Source organism: Hemitrygon akajei, chromosome 3 (genome assembly GCF_048418815.1).
Source record: "Hemitrygon akajei chromosome 3, sHemAka1.3, whole genome shotgun sequence".
Taxonomy (NCBI): domain Eukaryota; kingdom Metazoa; phylum Chordata; class Chondrichthyes; order Myliobatiformes; family Dasyatidae; genus Hemitrygon; species Hemitrygon akajei.
This window is the reverse complement of record NC_133126.1, coordinates 187,621,516-187,641,949: the sequence shown is the minus strand read 5'-3', so window position 1 is coordinate 187,641,949 and position 20,434 is coordinate 187,621,516. Positions and strand designations below refer to the sequence as shown.

The window sequence follows — 20,434 nt, the reverse complement described above, 5'->3', positions numbered from 1 at the left end:
GATGAATCCAAAGGAACAGCAGAAATTGATAGAGTTTGGCACCAGTGGCGCCACAGAAGTTGCCAGGCAGTGTTGAAGTCAATATAGGACAGCCTTGGGACTCCAGCTCCGAATTTTTCAGTCAGGGTTTATTCCTGAAGCCTTTGCCACGAGTTGGTATAGCAAGGTAACAGGGGTTTGGGATCAGAGGTTTTCTTCTCCGAGACGAGTTGTCCAACTGGGTTATTGAAATAACAGTGGGCTTTGAGGGGCAGTAAAGCGCACTTTGATAGTTTAAGACTGGGGTTCCCAAACTCCTTTTATGCCATTGACCCCTATCGTTAACTGAGGGGCCCGTGGGCGCCAGGTTGACAACCCCTGGCTCAAGGAGTGTTGCAAATGCATCAAAATAAAATGTCTAATCATGGCATTTTTCATACAATATGTGCATTGGTACAGTGAATAAATTCTTGTACCTACACAGCTTCCTTCACATCACTTCAAGCACCCCGTGGCCAGTTAAGTATTTCTGAAGTGTGAGATGGGAAATCCAGCAGCCAATCTATGCACAGCAAACTCCCACACACACAATTCAGTACCAGCTGCATAAAGTGTTTTTGTCATTGAGTCACAGAACTATACAGCACGGACAGAGGCCATTCAGCCTATCCGGTCCATGCCAACCACTCGACCCATATCCCTCGGAGCCTCAACACTCCATGTACCCGCACAAGTGCTTTCATGTTGTATGAGGGTTAAGTTTTGGCCAGAACACTTTCCTATTATTCCTCAGAATGGTACCAAGGGGATCTGTCATAACCTTGGACAGTAGAGCACAGGAACAGAGCCTCCAGCTCACGATGTCTGCACTGAACTTGATGCCAAATATAACTAGATCTCTTCAGCCTGTACATGGTTCAATGCCTTTCACGCCCTGAATATTGCTGTATTCATCTAACTGCCTCTTGAACACCACAATCATATTTGCTCCCACCATTACTCCTGGCAGTCCATTCAGATCTCCTACCACTCTGTGTTTTAAAAAAATTGCACCACACATCTCCTTGAAATGTTCCCCATCTCAACCTAGATGCATTTTTTACTCTGAGAAAAGGGTTCTATTTTATATATTCCCCTCCCAACTTTTTATAAACTTCCTTTCCAGTTCTGATGAAGTGTCTCAGCCCAAGTCATTGGCTACTTATTCCCCCCCCCCCAAAGATGCTGCCTGACCTGCTGAGTTCCTCCAGCACTGTGTGTGTGTGTGTGTGTGTGTCAATACTTCCAGCATCAGCAGAGTCCCCTGTATTATACTTCATCCTTGTGCTCCCACACTGCAGAGAAAACAAGCCAAATCTGTCCAACCTCTCCTTTTCGCTCACAGCCACCTGTCCAGACTGCATCCTGGTAGCCCTCTCCAAAGCCTCCACATCCTGTACCAGGGCAAGAGGAATCTGACATCCTTCTGACACAGGAGGTGAGGCGAGGCTCTGAGTCTGATCCGGAGGACATCACCTCAGACAGCACACCAGCAGCAGTCCAGATGCCGGAAGACTGCCACCGACCAACCCAGGCAACCTTGAAAGGCTCCGGTGAAAGAGATGGGGGGGTGGGGGGCTCGCATCCTGCACCACTCCTTCACCTTAGGTACCATCAAGTGAGGATACCGTCGGAAACTCTGCAGCAGTACTGAATAGCAGATGCTACTGCAGGGGTTCATCTCAGGAAGTTACTGCGCTGAAATAAGAATGGACTGAAAGGGCAGGGGGCAGTTCCCCGGCTCTCGCCGGTAGTTACGGGAGGGGGAGGTGGGATGGGGTGGGGGGGGGGTGGTGGAAGAGACAGACAGCGGGGTCCCGGGCTTCTCCTTCAGCCGTGAGCAGGCAGGTAACGCCCTTACCTCTTTCTGCTTGGGGTCCTGCGGATAGACATCGGGAGGTCCGAGCCTGGGCCGTTTGAGCGGTCTCTGCTCGTAGCTCAGAAAGCCGAAAGCCGCCATCCTACATCCCAGCAACAGAAGCAGAGTTTGGAGAAGCGCTTCCCACAATCCTCCGGCCCGCTCCCAGCTCATTAAAGAAAGAAAGGGACACATTTTAAACAAAAATAGACTATAATAACGGGAAACTCAAATGCCGACTGCATTGCACCAAAAGAGAGATTACGGTGCAAAAATTAAAACAGGGGGGAAAAAGCTCCCACAGAGTTACTTGTATAGAAAGGCACTCAATACCGACGTCACTGAAAAAATGCACATCTAACAACATAGTCATGCAAATATTAATATATTCTATGATACCGTTTCACGGATATATAGATTATGTATTGCAAATGTCTAATACTGTCTTTATGGCATGGATGTGAAGAATGTCTATTATATATCAGCGATAATTGTCTATTATGTAGATATATCGGAGATATAAAATTGTCCATTACATAGTTACTTAATAAGGAATCTATTTAAATTAAATATATACTCCTATGGGGATAATTTTCATACTCATTTCCAATATTCTGACAGTCTTTCCGTACATTATATAGGAATCTCTCTACAGATGTACTGGCAACAGTTTATACAGTGGCTGCTTTTTGGGGAGAAAAGATGAGCGTCCGGGAAAATTTGCCGTGTTACGTTATAGACATCTTAATCTATTCGCCACTGTGATCGGCACCTCTTAAAAAAAAGGTGGCTATTGATAACTATTGTTATCAATTATACATTTTTTGTCTCTCGCTGTCTATTAATTATTTAATATCCTCAATCTGTCAGCCGATGGAGAAAAATTAAGAGAATATTAGAAAACTATGCGTGGCAGGACTGACAGAGGAATAACCGTACTTCTGGCAAACATTCATTTTTTTTGCCAAATGATTTTGGCTTTTTTTTTAAACTGTCAGATTCCACATTAGTGTCGGAAAATGAAACGAGTTGAGAGATTTTTTTTTGTGTTCTTGCTTTCATGTTCAGTTTGCACCCTAAAACAGCGAAATAAATAGAGCAGAGCCGCCGATGCCGGCGCAGGTTGTTCAGTACCGTTCTTACCTTTGTAGAGGGTTATTCTGCGTGCAGGAAACTAGTCAATGATGCATTGATAATCATGATCCACCGCGGTGACAGAACCATCACATGCAAGCCCCACTGTCCTCGTAATTAATGGGATAATTTGTCTCCCCTTTGTACAAAATCGCTTCGCGTTTGCCCTTTCCCTCAGTACAGGTCTACCCTCTGTACTGACCCAGCCCCGACACCGGTACAAAACAGCTCACTCGGCAAGCCCCCATTTAAAGGGAAAGAGATGAAAACACATTAGGTCGGCCGAAAAATATTTCGCGAAGCTTGTGGCTGTGAAATAAAAGGGGCTGGTTAAGGGAGCGTCTCCAAACAAAAATTTCTGACGCTTCCTTCATATCTCTACGCAGATATGTCGATATGTGTACCACATAACTCTGATAGGCGGCTGCCCCTCGCCTCTCAGATCGTGGCCTTGATGGAACCAAGTCACACTCCAAGGAATAGAAAACAAACTGCTGGAGGAACGAGAGACGGCGGATGCTGGAATCTGGAGCCGGGGCAATCTGCTGGGGAACTCAAAGGGTCAGCCTTCATCTGTGGAAGGGAAATAATCTGTCCACCTTTCGGGTCGAAAGTCTTCATGTGGACTTGTGGAGAAAATATACATATAAGTGTGTGTGTGTGTGTGAAAAATGTTGTAATTTATAGTTTTGTAGTATTTTATTATTAGTTTTTACATGGTACTGCCGCCACAAAAAAACAAATTTCACCACATATGCCAGTGATACTAAACCTCATTCTGCTTCTGAAACTCTGATGGTTTTTAATGCTTGAGGAACGCCCACAGGTCAGGCAGCATTTGTGGAGGCAAAGGGTGGGTGGGTTGACTTTATGTTTGGAATGAGCCCGTCCGACCCTTCAAGCCACTCCAACCAGCAATCCCCCAGTTTAATCCTCGCCTAATCATGGGACAATTACAATGACCAATTAAGCTACCAACTGGAGCACCCGGAGGAAACCCACACAGTCATGGGAAAAACGTACAAATTCCCTACAGGCAGCGGTTACAGATCAAGACACTGCATCAGATGCTGACCGACCGGCTGAGCTCCTCCAGCATTTTGCTCATTGCTCTAGATTGTACCCTCTTGTCTCCGTACTCCAAAGACTTGACCACACAATGTAAAGCTGACACGGAGGGCCACCATGTCAAAGTGCTGCCTTTTGGGTCAATTTGTTGCAAAAATATAAGAAAAATCACATGTGGGTGATTACTTTTGAAAAAAAGAGTTATGTGATGTGATGAAATGATGATCTTTGCAGCAGCATCTCAACTATAATGCTGTTTGTGCTAGCTATGCCTGTGCACATTGGCATTCAGGTAGGTATTTCCTGAAACAAAATCCAAATTACTTAGTTGCCTGTAAAGGTGCTGAGGGATACTTTGAAAGAGGTACAAAAGAAGTGTTACGGACGCAAGATATTCTGGAGGTGCTGGAAACATTGACTGTTTACCCCCTTCCAAAGGTGCTGCCTGACTTGCTGAGATTTTTTCCCCACTATTTTGTGTGTATGGCTAAAGAAGTGTTTGTGTGTGAATATGAAATAAAGCTTTCTTTGCCCGCGATGTATAAAGGAAATGAAAACCAATGCAGGGACCTCCCCTCAGACTAATAACCGGCACCCTAAGTACACTCAGTTGGTAAGTCACATCATTTGATTGCCTGATACTAAACTCCAGGGTCACAGAGTTAGTCCTTTTTGCCTGTCTCCCTGAAGGTCCGTCTCTCCCGAAACCTTTCCTATCTGCATACCTATCCAATTGTCTTTTAGGTGTTGTTATTAAACTTGCCTCAATTAGTTCCTTTGGCAGCTCATTCTATACAGTATGTCCACCACTCTCTGTGTGAGAAGTTGCCCCTCGGTTCTCTTTTAAATCTTTCCCCTTTCATCCTAAGTCTAAGCCATCTGGTGTAAGGGTTCCCAACATTTATTATGCCATGGAGCCTTATCATTAACCAAGGGGCCATGGAGCCTTACCATTAACCAAGGGGCCATGGAGCCTTATCATTAACCAAGGGGCCCACGGAGCCCAGGTTGGGAACTCTTGCTGTAGTGTTCGGCCTGGGAAAAGACCGAGTACATTCATCCTATCTCTACCCCTCATAATGTTATACACATCTTTAATGTCACCAGTCAGTCTCCTATGTACCAAGTGATAAAGTCCGAGACTGTTCAACCCCTCCCTATAACTCAGTCTCTCAAATCCCAGCAATGTTCTGAGATTGATACTCAACTCTGAGCTCTGTCCAAGGCAGTCCAGAGGAAAAGACCGAAGGATGTACTCAAAGTCTCCCTGAAGCGTTGCAGAGTGCCACTGACCCCTGAGAAACTCTGGCTGTTCAAAGTGGAGAGGCATTGTCTGGAAGGATATTGAGAATGTTGTTGTCCGTGCATACGGAGAAGCAGTGGAGAAGTGCAGTACCTCACAAACTTGCACCACCTCGGAAGCTTCATTTCCACCTGTGGAGGAGCCAGTGGCTCCAGCAGAACCCTCAACAGCCTCAGAGCCCATAAAGCAAGTGGAAGCAAGTCATCCTGAACCCTCAAAGGACTTCCTAAGGAGAAATAGAAGATATGGCAAATTAAAAATAAATATACTGATGAAAAAAATCACTTGCTGCAGGATGTAGAGCCAACACATCACTCTAAGCACATCAGAAGAACCAGCCTCCCCTCCGTGGACCCTGCCTACTCTTCTCGGTGCCTCAGTAAAGCAGCCAGCATAAGCAAATACCCTACCTATCCTGGACGTTCTGGCTTCTCTGCCCTCCCGTCGGGCAAAAGATGCAAAAGCCTGAAAGCGTGTACCATCAGGGTCAAGGATAGCTTCTATCCCACTGTTATCAGACTCTAGAACAGAACTCTTATACGATAAGAAGGATTCTTGACCTCACCTTGTTATGATCTTGCACTTTGGTGTTTGCCTGCACTTCATTTTTTTCAGTAGCTGTTACACTTTATTCTGCTTTGTTGCTGTTTTACCTAATTCCAGCCGAACGCACTGAGTAACGATTTGATCCGTATGAACGGTATGCAAGACGAGCTTTTCACTGTACATGTGACAATAATAAACCAATACCAATACCAAAGTGAGGGCAGGATTAGGCTTGACTGTGCTAATGGAGTCAAGCAACCTGCTGTTGAAACCCTTCCCAAAGGATATAAAACTGCGAGATGTAATTCAGCAAGTTCTCCTGACAAAAATAGTGTGGGAGTAATTTCACAGTGATTGCAGTGATTCTAGACAGTGACTCACCTCCATCTCCTCAGTTAAGCACAGGGCAGCGTGGTAGTGTAGTGATTAGCACACCATTTTACAACACAAGTGAGCCAGGTTCAATTCCTGCTGCTGTCTGTTAGGAATTTGTACATTCTCCACAGATTTCCTCCGGGGGCTCCGGTTTCCTCCCACATTCCAAACGGGATAGTGGCTTAATTGGTCACATGGGTGTAACTGGGCAGTGTGAGCTCATTGGGCCTGTTACCGTGCTGTATCTTTAAATCTAAGTCACAATCATTTATTCCCAGGGAAGCAATGCCTACATCCATTATTTAATTTAACAAAATAAATTAATGGGCCAAACTGAAATTGGGCATATTCCATGATTGGCACTTGCAGTATATTTGACACTTTGATCTTAAATGTAATTCAAGATTAACAGGCACCCATGTTACACCAGGCAACATTTCAAAGACCTGGTGGTGGTCATGGATGGAAGGTTACAGAGATGAATTAAATCCTTTTCTCAGTTCAAAACTGAGTCAAAGCCCTTTACCTCCCATCACAGTCGTTGCACTTTCCCACCTACTCTGTCCTGCAAGACAATTGTCCTGTCCTGGCAGGACAATTCCGCCATCTTGTTATACAAGTTCCACCAGGGCTTTGGACCACTTTTGTCTGAAAGAATTTCAAGAGGGCACGCTCCCTCTGCTGTAACATTCTGGAACTGCAGCTCCTCCATCGGAGGGTAATCAGATTCTGCCTTTGGTTTATCATAGCCATATGTACTAAGATAGAGAGATAAGCTTATCTTGCAGACTGTTCATACAGATCATTACATAGTGCATTGTAGAATTAAGTGTGAAAGTGTAAAATATTCAAGTTTATTGTCATTTATACAACCAAACAAAACAATATTCATCTGGAGCACAGTGCAACATATAACAACACACAATATAAAATACTGCCACAAATAGTTAATAGAATGTAATCCAAAATATGTGTGGCACAGGTAAACAGTAATCAGTTCGCTGTCCGCGTGACAAGACCTCGGTGGTGGGAGGGAACTCACTGGTCTCACGGGCTGGAGGAAGAAGATTTTACCCAGTCTGGCAGTCCTAGTCCAAATGCTCCCGTACCACCTTCCTGACTGTAGTGGGTCAAAGGGTATATGGGCGGTGGGTGGTGGAGATCCCAAACAATGTTTTGGGCATTGCCCTTGCTCTGTGGGATTTCCCAGATCATCTCGTCCAACTCCCCCCTCACTCCCTTCAGAAATCGCTTTTTTGAAAAAAAAACCTCTGTGCATAATTTTATTTTCTCCATCTTCCTCGCCTCTACAAAGATTTTCTGTTGTGTCCTTGACTTTCAAGCTTTAAGAGGATTTTCTTAATATGAAATGTGTTCTATTAATTCAACCTTTTGCTTATAATGATTCTCACCCATTTCCTGTGGAAATCACGGGCAAATCCGTATTTCCATCCGTTACTCTAACAGGTTATTATACTTTTGGATCTATATAATTATTTGATGAGACATTAATATGAAAATATTTCCTAACATTTCCCGTCAAGCAGCCAACCAGAAAAAAAGTATCTTCATTTTAACCAGGCAATATAACTATTGTAGATGATTGAAATCGGTTATTGGAATACAAAGCACTCAAAATGCTCAGCACAAAAGCTTGTGTCTGAGGAGAGGGAAGCAAAATTAATGCTTTAGAATCGTAGGATCATAGGGCACACAAAGACAGCCTGCCAGCCACCTCATCCATGCCTATCAACACTCGTTCCACTTGCCCGTATTGATTAAATAGCCCTCTATGTCGTTCCTATCCAAGCACCTATCCAAATGCTTTTTAAATTCTGTTATTATATCTGCAAGGATGAAGGCTATCAGCAAGTTGTCGATGGGTTCCAGAGTTGAAATTCCATGCAGACAGCAGTAACGAGTCTGATGGTGCTTAGGATTTGCGAGCCAGTGACGCCAGAGTTTGAGACCTAATGTTTGAGGTCCTGCAGTCGCCAAGTCTGAAGTTCAAGGCCTAGTGTTCACTGGTCAGCAGGTCCTGGGGTTGATGCCGAGGATCAAGGACCAAGAATCAAATGGGAAGTCCAGAAGTTAAAGCCCATTGGATGGTCATTGAATTTCTGCAAGTCCACTGGGGTAATCGAAGGTCCAATGTCTGCATGTCTGAATCTGACTCCAAGTCAACTGGAAGCTAAAGGCTGAAGAAGGATCGGGTCTTGTTTTGCTTTTGTTGTGTGGTTGCTTGTAGTGTTCTCTATTGTTCTGCTGAACATCGTGGTTATGTTGGCACCAGACTGTGTGGCAACACTGATGAAGTGTCTCGGCCCAAAAAGCCAACTGTTTATTCCCCTTCATAGACGCTGCCTGACCGGCTCAATTCCTCCAACTCTTTTTTTGTGTAGCTCCAGGTTTCCAGCATCTGCAGAATCTCTTGAGAGGTAAGTTAGATTGGGTTTTTAGATCAATGGATGTTGCCTAACCCCAACTAGGCTTCAGCAGTAGATACTGAGCCAGCTTCCCGAATTCCCACATCGCATGTGGAGTGCAGAATTTAATCCTGAACAGAAATTTGTTGGCAGTGTGGCTCCCAAAAGTCATCATTCGATCTGCAGTGCATCTGGTCTACAGGAAATTTACTGCTGCAGAGCTTAACTGTGGTCACTAATTGAGTTATTTGTCCATACATTTGTGCAATATATCTTATAAACATTTGCTTTAATCTTCTTCTTGAATGTGTCTAAACTTGAGTGTTGAGGCATGGTACATGTTCTAGAGGTTCTGTTCTGAGTGGTGTTACTGTTTGGCAGGATCACTTGTACTGGAGGTACAGCACCACTGCTTCGAGTGGTGGTTCAGTTTTACACACACTGCTTAAAGTGGTAGTAGTGTTCTGCAAGCACTAATTTGAGTGGTGCCACAGTTGATTGGGTGGTGCTGTTCTACTGGTACTGAGTGGTTTTAGACCATAGGACCATACAATATAGGAGCAGTATCTGGCCATTTGGCCCATCGAGTCTGCTCCACCACTTCATCACGGCTGATCCATTTTTCCTCTCAGCCCCAATCTCCTGCCTCCTCCCCATATCCCTTCATGCTCTGACCAATCAAGAATCTATCAGGCTCTGCCATGAATATACATACAGTCTTGGCCTCCACGGCTGCCCGTGACAAAGACCTACACCGATTCACCACTCTCTGGCTAAAGAAATTCCTCCTCTCCTCTGCCCTAAAAGGACGCCCCTCGATTCTGAGGCTTTGCCCTCTGGTCCGAGACTCTCCCACCACAGGAAATGTCCTCTCCACAGGCCTTTCGCCATTTCATAGGTTTCAATGAGGTCACCCCTCGTTCTTCTGGATTCCGGAGAATTACAGGCCCAGAGCCACCACACGACAACCCAACCAATCTTGGAATCATTTTGGTGAACCTCCTTTGAGCCCTCTCCAATGTCAGCACATCCTCTCTAAGATAAGGGGCACCTAGAGTCAATGTTCTGAAGACTCCATTAGTAACCACTGCAAAGATACAGCATTAGGTAACAGCTCCAATTAGATTACACTTTGCTAATGATACATTTGGGCACAACCCAGGTACTGACGACTTGGAATGGCAAATGGCTCACAAACATTTCTCCTGACGTTTGTCAGGAGATAATATGAATGCTTTATTAGAGCTTGGCTAATACTCGGGTGAAGCAAGTCAATTTGGAGGGAATGAAATGTATCTAACCATCCCTGAAACCAGGGTGAGCAAGTGTGTGTGAGCGTGCTAACAAGACCTTCACGAGGGGTATAGACAGGGTAAATTGGGGCGCCGTGGTAATGCAGTGGTTAACACGACTCTATCACAGCTCGGGGCATTCCAGATTTTGGAGTTCAATTACACTGCTATCTGAAAGGAGTTTGTGACTGTGTGGGTTTCCTCCAGGAGCTCTAGTTTCCTCCCATAGTCCAAAGATGTATTGGTTAGTAGGTTAACTGGTTGTTGTAAATTGTTTTGGGATTAGGCAAGTGTTAAATCAGGGGATTGCTGGGCAGCATGGCTCAAGGGGCCAGAATGGCCTATTCTGCACCGTATCGCAATAAGTAACAAATAAGAAAATAATTAGATAGGTGGGTTGCTGAGCGATGCATCTATTTGGACCAGAAAGCATCTCTAAATAGGCAGCAAACAAACAAACAAACAAACAAATAAATAAATAAATAAATAAATAAATGCAAGCTGACCTCTTCCATTGAAGTTGGGTGTGACTACAACCAGAGGTCATGGGTTCAGGGTGAAAGGTGAAATGTTTAAGTGGACGTGAGGAGGAACTTCTTCACTCAGAGGGAGGTGTGAGTGTGGAACGAGCTGCCAGTGCATGTGGTGGACGTGGGTTCGACCGCAACATTTAAGAGAAGTTTGGATAGGTACATGGATGGGAGGGGCATGGAGGACTATGGTCCAGGTGCAGGTTGATGGGAGTAGGCAGAATAATAGTTCGGCATGGACTAGATGGGCTGAAGGTCTGGTTTCTCTGTGGTAGTGTTCTATAACACTATGACACTGTGATTAGGCTAGTGTTAAATTGAGGGATTGCTGGGCAGTCTAGAAGGGCAGAAGGGCCTGTTTCTTTTCTATAGTGTTCGATGACCTTGTGTATAATCTGTAGAGATTGTCAAGCCATTACCAGGCATTTCAACCCAGATTAGTTCTAAATTGGTTTTGTGATAGTTTAAATTATTTGTTCTCCTTCTGGTGTGGCATGATGGCTTAGATCAAGCCCTAATTTAGTCTTCATGTCTGATGTGTCAAGAGAAAACAGAACCAGGTGCTGTAGAGTGTGGAGTTCTGTGAATACATGTTTGTCTGAGAACTTGTGAGGCAAGGTCTGTTTCTTCAACCACAGTTTCGTGAGCAGTCATACTACTGTGTCATTTTCAACCAGACAGAGTTGACATTGCCGGCTACATTCCAAGATAATGAAAGCAAGGATGTGATGCTGAGGCTTTATAAGGGCATTGGTCAGACCACATTTGGAGTACGGTGAGCAGTTTTGTGCCCCTTATCTAAGAAACAATGTGCTGGCATTGAATAGGGCCCAGAGGAGGTTCATGAGAATCATCCCAGGAATGATAGAGTTAACATATGAGGAACACTCACACACGAGGAAATATGGAAATTCAAGTAACACACACAAAATGCTGGTGGAACGCAGCAGGCCAGGCAGCATCTGTAGGAAGAAGCACAGCCGACGTTTCGGGCCGAGACCCTTCGTCAGGACTCAAAGTTGAAGGGCCGAAGGAATTATAGATGGGGAGCAGTGAGAGAGGGTTTCACTGAACTCCCGTCGAAGAGAAGATTTAAACTTCTTCAGTGTAAGCATCACTGGCAGAGGCTTCACAGTAGTGAATTTAAAGATGCAAACACGAGGAAATCTGCAGATGCTGGAAATTCAAGCAACACACACAAAATGCTGGTGGAACACAGCAGGCCAGGCAGCATCTGTAGGAAGAAGTACAGCTGACAGTTGGACAGTCCTGACAAAGGGTCTCAGCCTGAAACGTTGACTGTGCTTCTTCCTATAGATGCTGCCTGGCCTGTTGCGTTCCACCAGCATTTTGTGTGTGTTGTATGAGGAACACTTGATGGTCCTGAGTCTGGACTCACTGGAACTTAGAATAATGAGGAGGGATCTCGTTGAAACCTGTCAAATATTGAAAGCCCCAGAGAGAGTAGACATTGCGGAGTCTATGACAAGAGTGCCCAGTCTCAGAATAGAAGGATGACCCTTTGGAACAGAGATGAGGAGGTGATGAGTCTGTGAAATTCTTTGCTACAGACAGCTGGGGAGGCCAAGTCTTTGTGTATATTTAAAGCGGAGGTTGATAGGTTCGTGATTTGTAAGGATGTCAAAGGTTATGGGGAGAAGACAGGAGAATGGTATTGAGAGGGATAATAAGTCAGCCATGATGGAATGGCAGAGCAAATTCAATGGGCCAAATGGCCTAATTCTGCCCCTGTGTCTTATGGTTTAAAATTCACTCCTTGCAGCTTTAATCTTCATATTTATTCTATTCATCCAGTTATTGTTCTTCTTTCATTGTACCTGAACTCAGAAGAACTAATAAGTCCAATGCATCAAAATGCAGAGATATTAAGGACAGGTTCACACTGAGGACCATCAGGCTCCTATCTCCTGTGTCGTCACTGGCCTCATCATTTCGTCTGCTTTCTAAATTGTCTAACCACACTCTTCCCAAATCCGGGACTGTCTGTTTCTACCTCCTAATCTACATCCACAAACCCAACTGCCCAGTAGACTTGTTTTTTGCATGTTCCTGCCCCACTGAATTCATGTCCTCGTATCTCAACTCCACTTCGTCCCCATCAGTTCAATCCCTTTCCACCTACAGTACATCCAAGACACTTCAGATGCTCTCCACCTCTTCAAGAACTTCTGGTTCCCTGCCACCTCGTTTTCACCGTAGGACATCCAGTTCCTCTGCACTGCATCCCCCATCAGGAAGGTCTTGGGGTTCTCTGTTTCTTTTTTGACAACAAACACAACTTTGACCCTCCATCACATTCTCCTCCATCTGGTGGAACTGGCTCTCACCCTTAACAATTTCTCTTTTGGCTCCTCCAGCTTTCTCCAAACCCAAAGTGTAGCCACAGGCACCTGCAGGGCTCCCAGCTATGCCAGCCTATTCATTCAAAATATGGAACAGTCCATGTCCCAAGCTTACACCAGTAAACCTCCCCATTTTTTTTTCCATTACGTCAGGAGTCTTCAACCTTTTCTCATGCCATAGACCAATACCATTAAGCAAGGGGGTCTGCGAACCCTAGGTTAGGAACCCCTGTATTACATCAATGAATGCATTGGTGCTACTTCCTGCACCCTTGCAGAGGTCATCAGTTTTATCAACTTCACCACCAGCTTCCACCCTCCACCCCCCCCCCCCAAAAATTACTTGGTCCATCTCTGAGACTTCTCTCCCCTTTCTCGATCTCTCTATCTCCATCTCCAGAGAGAGAATATCTACTGACATCTTTTACAAACCCATTGACTCCCACAGTTATCTTGACTCCACCTCTTCCCACCCTGTCACCTGCAACAATGCTACATTTTCTTTCAGTTCCTCCATTTCTGCTGCATCATGATGAGGCTTTCCTTTCTATGATATCTGATATGTCCTCTTTCTTTTTCAGGGAACAGGGTTAACACTACAAGCAATGTGGCCCTCACCCAAATCTTTTCCATTTCCTACAAATCTGCCCTCATCCTATCCCTCCCTCCACCCACTGAACATAAAAGGGATAGAGTTCCTCTTTTCCTCAGCCTTTATCCCACAAGCCTTCACGTCCAACATATTGCTCTCTGCAATTTCCACTATCCCTAGTGGGATTCCATCCAGCAGGCATATCTTCCCCTCCCTTCCCTGTTTTCCATAGGGATCACTCTCACACCCTACTGGCTCCTATCCCCGCACCTGTCCCTCCAGCTTCTCCCATTGCACCATTAAGGGTCCAGAATCATGTGAGGCAGTGCTTCAGATGTGAATCCATTACTGTCATTTATTGCATCTGGTGCTTCCATTGCATCCTCCTCCACATCGACTGCAGGATTAACTTTGCTCTGTCTATCATAACAGCCAGGATCTCCTGGTGGGCAGCCTGTTTAATTCCACTTCCCTTTCCCACACAGACATCTCTGTCCACGGCCCCCTCGATTGCCAGCAACATCTCACATTCCAAAGCTCATAGTTCAATGTAAGTTTTATTATCAAAGTCCATATACAGTAATGTAACCATGTATAACTCTGAGATTCATTTACTTGTGGGCATACTCAATCAATCCAATAACCATAATAGAATCAAAAAAAGACTGCCCCAACATCTTGAGCTGTGGAAAAAAAAACACAATGAATGAATGAATTAATAGGTAAATGAACAAGAAATAAATATCAAGAACATGAGATGAAAAGTCCTTGAAAGTGAGTTCATAGGTTGTGGGAGCAGTTCAGTGATGGGGCAGGTAACGTTAAGTGAAATTATCCCCCTTGGTTCAAGAGCCTGATGGTTAAGGGGTAATAACCATTCCTGAACCTGGTAGTGTGATTTCTGAGGCTCCTGTACCTTCTTCCTGATAGCAGCAGCAAGAAGAGAGCATGACGTGTGGTGGGGGTCCCTGATGATAAATTGCATCTTGGTAGACCCCAGTGACAGCATCAACATTGATTTCTCTGACTTCCTATAACCACTCCCCTCTGTTCCTCCCCCCCCCCCCCACTTTGTTTTCCCTCCCTCTGGTCTCCCTTACCCCTTCTCTTCCCCCTCTCCTAACCTCACAACCTGCCCAGCACCCATGCCCTCCTCACTGTGGTTCCCCACCTCCTTCCCTTTATTTTATGGCCCACTAACTTCTCCTGTTAGATTCCTTCTTCTTCAGCCCTTTGCCTCTTCCAGCTATCACCTCCCAGCTTCTGACATCAATCTCACTTCCCCTGTCTCCTACTTGCCTACTGTACCTTCCTCCCCCTCACCTGGATTCACCAGCCAGCTCATGCCCCTTACCTCCCCCTCTCTTTTATAATGGCTTCTGCCCTCTTTCTTTCCAGTGCTAATGAAGAGTCTGGGCCCAAAAGATGGACTCTTCATTTTCTTTCATCGATGCTGCCTGACCAGCTGAGCTCCTCCTGCATTATGTGTGCTGCTCTGGATTTTCAGCATCTACAGAATCCCTTGTGTAAAGATTGATTTTGGATTAGGTTAAAAGGTTGGCACAACTTTGTGGGCCTGAGGGCCTTAACTGTACTATTTTACTTTACTACTGCTCTATGGTCTATGTTCTAAGTATTTCAACAGATAATATAAAATAATAAAAAGTCTTTCTTATTTTAAAGGATCTCGAGTTTTTGGTTTGCCACTTTTACTTTGTCCCCTATAATTGTTTAAAATGCTAGTTTAGAACTCTGTGCTATGAGAAGCCTTCAATATGATTAGCTGCTGAGATAAATTGAACTGAAATGAAGCTAAACTGAAAGTTCCTAGACTGCTTCAAGGTCTCTGTAGTTTGATGTTTTATATTCTGTGTGTTTTTCACTTCTTTTGTGCAATTTGTTTTTTTTTGCCCGTTAGGTGTTTAATGGTTTCTTTGAACAGGTTCCATAGATTTCTTTGTTTCAGGGCTGTCTGTGGGAAGACAAATCTCAGGGTTGCATACGGCACACATACATTGATAATTCATGTACTTTGAATCTTTGCTGAGCCTGTCCAGTGACATCATGGTTACTGGATGCCATGATGCTTTGTAACCGACACCTAACAGCACCAACAAGGTGGAGAACCAAGGGAGGAGGGCATGGGTGGTGGGCAAGTTGTGAGGGTAGGGGAAGGGAAAGAAAGGGGTAATGGTGGCCAGAAGGATAAGGGAAAGCAAAGGGGAGGGGGTAACAGAGGGGAGTGCTTACAGTCAGAGAGATCCATGTGGATGCCGTCACTGGAGAAGAGCATTCGCTTTGCACGTTAACGCACATCACTTTACCATAGTCAAGAGAAAATCTGCAGATGCTGGAAATCCAGGCAGCACACACAAAATGCTGGAGGAACTCCATAGATGCTGCCTGGCCTGCTTAGTTCCTCCAGCATTTTGTGTGTGTGTTGCTCACTTTATCAGAGTCACAAGCTACGTGTGAATATTTATACAGTGGCAAGGTAGCATAGCAGTTAGTGTAGCGCTCCAGAGCAGCACGATCGGAAGATCAGTGTGCGATTTCTGCCACTGGCTGTAAAGAGAGTATATGTCCTTGCTGTGACCAGTGGGTTGCCTCCAGGTTCTCCAGTTTCCTTCCATATTCCAAAGGATGTACAAGTTAGTAAGGGTCAGTTAGTTATGAGAATGTTATGTTGGCACCAGAAGCATTGCAACACTTGCAGGCTACCACCAGCACATCCATGACTGTGTTGGTTGTTGACACAAGCAATGCATTAGGGTGAGGGTTACTGCAGGTCTTCATATTTCAATGTACCCGTGAAAAATAAATCTGATCTTTCATCCTAATCTTAATCTGAATCTGAATCTATCGACAATCATAAAGGAATGTCCAGCAGTGCGGCTAGTAGAGTTGCATCTTCCCAAACCCAGTGACACGAGCTCAATGCTAAACTTCAGTGTTTTCCGTGTGGAGTTTGCACATTATCCAGATTCCTCCCAAATCACAAAGAGATGCGCTTTGGCCGTGGAAAATTGCCCGTGGGGTGTAAAGGGGGTCGGGGGGGGGGGTAAAGAAACGGGATTGATGTTGGATTGGTGTAAGTGAATGCTTGATCATCAACACAGACTCAGTGGAGTGAATGGCTTCTTCCATGTTGTTCTATTAGATATATATATATATATATATATACACACACACACACACACACACACACACATACATACATACATATATATATATATATATATATATATATATATATATATATATATATATGCTCAGCACGTCCTTTTGCAACTGTATCCCTTACCTTTCTGAAAGCGACCACATAATCAGTAAGGATAGGCAGCGAAATATCTGCTACGATTATTCCCAGCACTCATGTACAACAAGATTATGCTCTCAGCCCCCCACTCTACACCCTGTACACGTAGACAGTGTGGCCAGACTCTGTGCTAAATCCTTCCTCAAAACCAGATGACCATGACACACAGAAGCAGAATTAGTCCATTTGGCCCTTCAAGTCCACTCTGCCACTCCAGCATGGCTGATTTATTATCCCACTCAATTCCATTCTCCTGCCTTCTCCCTGTAACGTTTGCTGGTGTGACTAATCAAGAACCTTCCAACTTCTGCTTTAAAGGTGCTCAATAACCTGGCCTCTACAGCCATCCATGGCAAAAAAATTCCACCACCCTCTGGCTAAAGAAATTCCTTCTTATTTCTATTCAAAATATACTTCTCCCTATTCTGAGGTGGTGTTCTCAGGTCCTAGACTCACCCACTATAGATTCTCCACATCCACTCTATCTAGGCCTTTCAATATACATTATGATAGGTTTCAACGAGATCCCCCCTCACTCATTATTCTAAACTCCAGTGAGTACAGCCCCAGAGCCATCAAACGCTCCTCATGTGTTATCCCTTTCAGTTCCGAAATTATTCTCATGAACCTCCTCTGGGCCCTCTCTGATGCCAGCACGTCTTTTTTAACATGATTCCCAAAACTGATCACAATACTCCAAATGTGGTCAGACCAATGCCTTATAAAACCTCAGCATATCATACTCGCTCTTATATTCTTTCCCTCTCAAAATGAATGCTAAAGTTGCATCTGCCTTCCTTACCACTGACTTAACCTGTAACTTAACCTATAGGCAGTCCAGCAAAGTCCCTTTGCACTTCTGATTTTTGATTTTTCTCCTCATTTAGAAAATAATCTATGTCTTTATTCCTTCTGCCAAAATTCATAACCATATAACTTTCCTACACTATATTCCAGCTGCCACTTCTTTGCCCATTCTCCAAATCTGTCCAAATACTTACACAGACTTCATGCTTCCCCAATACTATCTGTCCCTCCACCTATCTTCATATCATCAGCAAACTCGGTCATAAAACCATCGATTTCAACATCTAAATTATTGATATATAACGGGAAAAGAAGCGATCCCAATACTGAGCCCTGGAGACCACCACTATTAACTGGCAGCCAACCAGTAAAGGCCTGCTTTATTCCCACTGTTTGCCTCCTGCCAGGCAGCAGATCTTCTATCCATGCTACTATTTTTCTTGTAATACCATAGGCTCTTATCTCATGTGTGGCACCTTGTCACAGGCCTTCTGAATATCCAGGTAAACGACATCCACTGACTTTCCTTTCTCTATCTCGGCAGTTGTTTCCTCAAAGAATTACAAGATTTGTCAGGCAAGATTTCGCCTTAAGGAATCCATGCTGACTTGGCCCATTTTATCAAGTGCCTGCAAGTACCTCAAAAACCTCATTCTTCATAATCGACTCCAATGTTTTTCCAACCACTCAATTCAGACTAACTGTCCTATCATTTCCCTTCTTCTGCTTCTCTCCCTTCTTAAAGAGAGGAGTAACATTTGCAATTTTCCAGATCTTAGGAACCATTCCAGAATTTAGTGATTCTTGAAAGATTGTTACTAATGCCTCCACAATCTCCTCAGCTAACTCTTTCAGAACCCTGGAGTGTAGTCCGTTTGGTTCAAGTGACTTATCTACCTTCAGACCTTTCAGCTTCCCAAGCCACCTCCTCCTTAGTAATAGCAACTACACTCACTTCTTCCCCCTACATTCCCAAAACCTCAGATATGCTAATTGTGTCTTCCACAGTGAAGATTGACACAAAATACATTAAATTCATCTGCCATTTCTTTGTCCCCCATTACTACCACTTTAGCGTCATTTTTCAGCAGTCCAATATCCACTCCCACCATTCTTTTACACTTCAAACATCTGAAAAATCTTTTAGTATCCTCTTTTATATTATTGGTTAACTTACCTTCATATTTCAACTTTTCTCTTTTTATGGCTTTTTAACAGCCTTCTGTTGATTTTTAAAAGCTTCCCAATCCTCTAAATTCCCAATAATTTTTGCTCTATTCTATTCCCTGTATTTTGCTTTTGTGCTGTCTTTGACTTCCTTTGTCAGCCACAGTTGCTTCATCCTCCTATTGGAATACTTCTTAATCTTTGGGACGTATCTATCCTTCGCCTTCTGAATTGCCCCCAGCAACTCCAGCCATTGGAGTTCTGCTGTCATCCCTAATAGTGTCCCCATCCAATGCACTTTGACCAGCTCCTCTCTCATGCCTCTGTAATTTCCTTTACTCCATTGTAATACTGATACATTTGATGCTACCTTCTCCCTTTCAAACTGCAGTGTGAATTCTATCATATTATGATCCCTGTTTCCTAAGGGTTCTTTTACTCCCTAATCAAACCTGGTTCATTACACTACACCTAATCCAGTATAGCTGATCCCCTTATGGACTCAATCACAAGCTGCTCTAAAAAGCCATTTCATAGGCATTCTACAAATTCTCTCTTGGGATCCCAATTCACCCGCATATTGACATCCTTATGACTATCGTAACATTGCCTTTCTTAGATGCCTTTTCTATCTCTCATTGTAATTTGTACCCACATCCTGGCTATTGTTCAGAGGCCAATATTTAACTCCCATCAGTGTCTCTATATCTTTGCAGTTTCTTAACTCTACTCACAAGTATTCTTCATCTTCCAATCCTATGTCACCACTTTCTAAGGATTTGATTTAATTTTTTACCAACAGAGCCCCCCCCACCCCCTTGGCCTGCCTGCCTGTCCTTTTGATACCATATGTATCCTTGGATGTTAAGCTCCCAACTATGATCTTCTTTCAGCCACAACTTAGTAATGCCCACAACATCATACCTGCCTATTTCTAAATGTGCTGCAAGATTATCTACCTTATTCTGTGTACTGTATGTATTCAAATATAACACCTTCAGTCCTGTATTCATCACCCTTTTCAATTTTCCCCCATGTTACACTACAATTCATCTTTGACTGCAATTTTACCCTATCATCTGCTTGTATTGTAATTGCCCCATCTTCAGCCCTATTACTCCAGTTCCCATCCCCCTAGCAACTTAGTTTAAATCTTCCCCAACAGCTCTAGCAAGCCTGCCCACAAGGGTATTGGCCCCCTCAGGTTCAGATGCAACCCGTTCTTTTTGTACAAGTCATACCTTCCCCAGAAGAGATTCCACTGATCCAGAAATCTGAAACCCTGCCCCCTGCACCAGTTCCTCAGCTACTCCTTCATCTGTCCAATCGTCCTATCCCAACCCTGACTAGCTGGGTACTGGGTGTAATCCAGGGATGACTGCCTATTCCCTAACTCCTATCAGTCACTGCACAGGACCTTGTCCTCTTTTCTACCCATGTCATTGGTGCCAATGTGACCAAACCACTGCTGCTCGCCCTCCCTCTTGAGAACATTCTGCAGCCGCTCTGAGACATTCTTGACCCTAGCACCTGGGAGGCAACAAACCATCCTGGCATCTTTTTTGCAGCCACAGAATCTCCTGTCTTCCCCCCTAACTGTCGAGTCTCCCATTAGTATCAAACTACCTGACCTTAC

The 20,434-nt window shown here is 44.3% G+C and overlaps 1 protein-coding gene across 3 annotated transcripts in view; it reads right to left on the bottom strand.

Moving 5' to 3' along the window:
- The window catches only part of LOC140725744 (mediator of RNA polymerase II transcription subunit 12-like protein), a 676,368-nt gene extending 673,162 nt beyond the window's left edge, over window positions 1-3,206 (bottom strand). For all 3 annotated transcript variants that reach the window (XM_073041599.1, XM_073041601.1, XM_073041600.1), the window contains exons 1-2: window positions 3,020-3,206; window positions 1,880-2,045 (exon numbers count right to left, since the gene is read on the bottom strand). In XM_073041599.1, coding sequence (XP_072897700.1) covers window positions 1,880-1,978 — 99 coding nt within the window. In that variant the 5' untranslated portion in view covers window positions 1,979-2,045; window positions 3,020-3,206. The remainder of the gene's footprint in view (window positions 1-1,879; window positions 2,046-3,019) is intronic.
- Window positions 3,207-20,434: the final 17,228 nt, after the last annotated feature.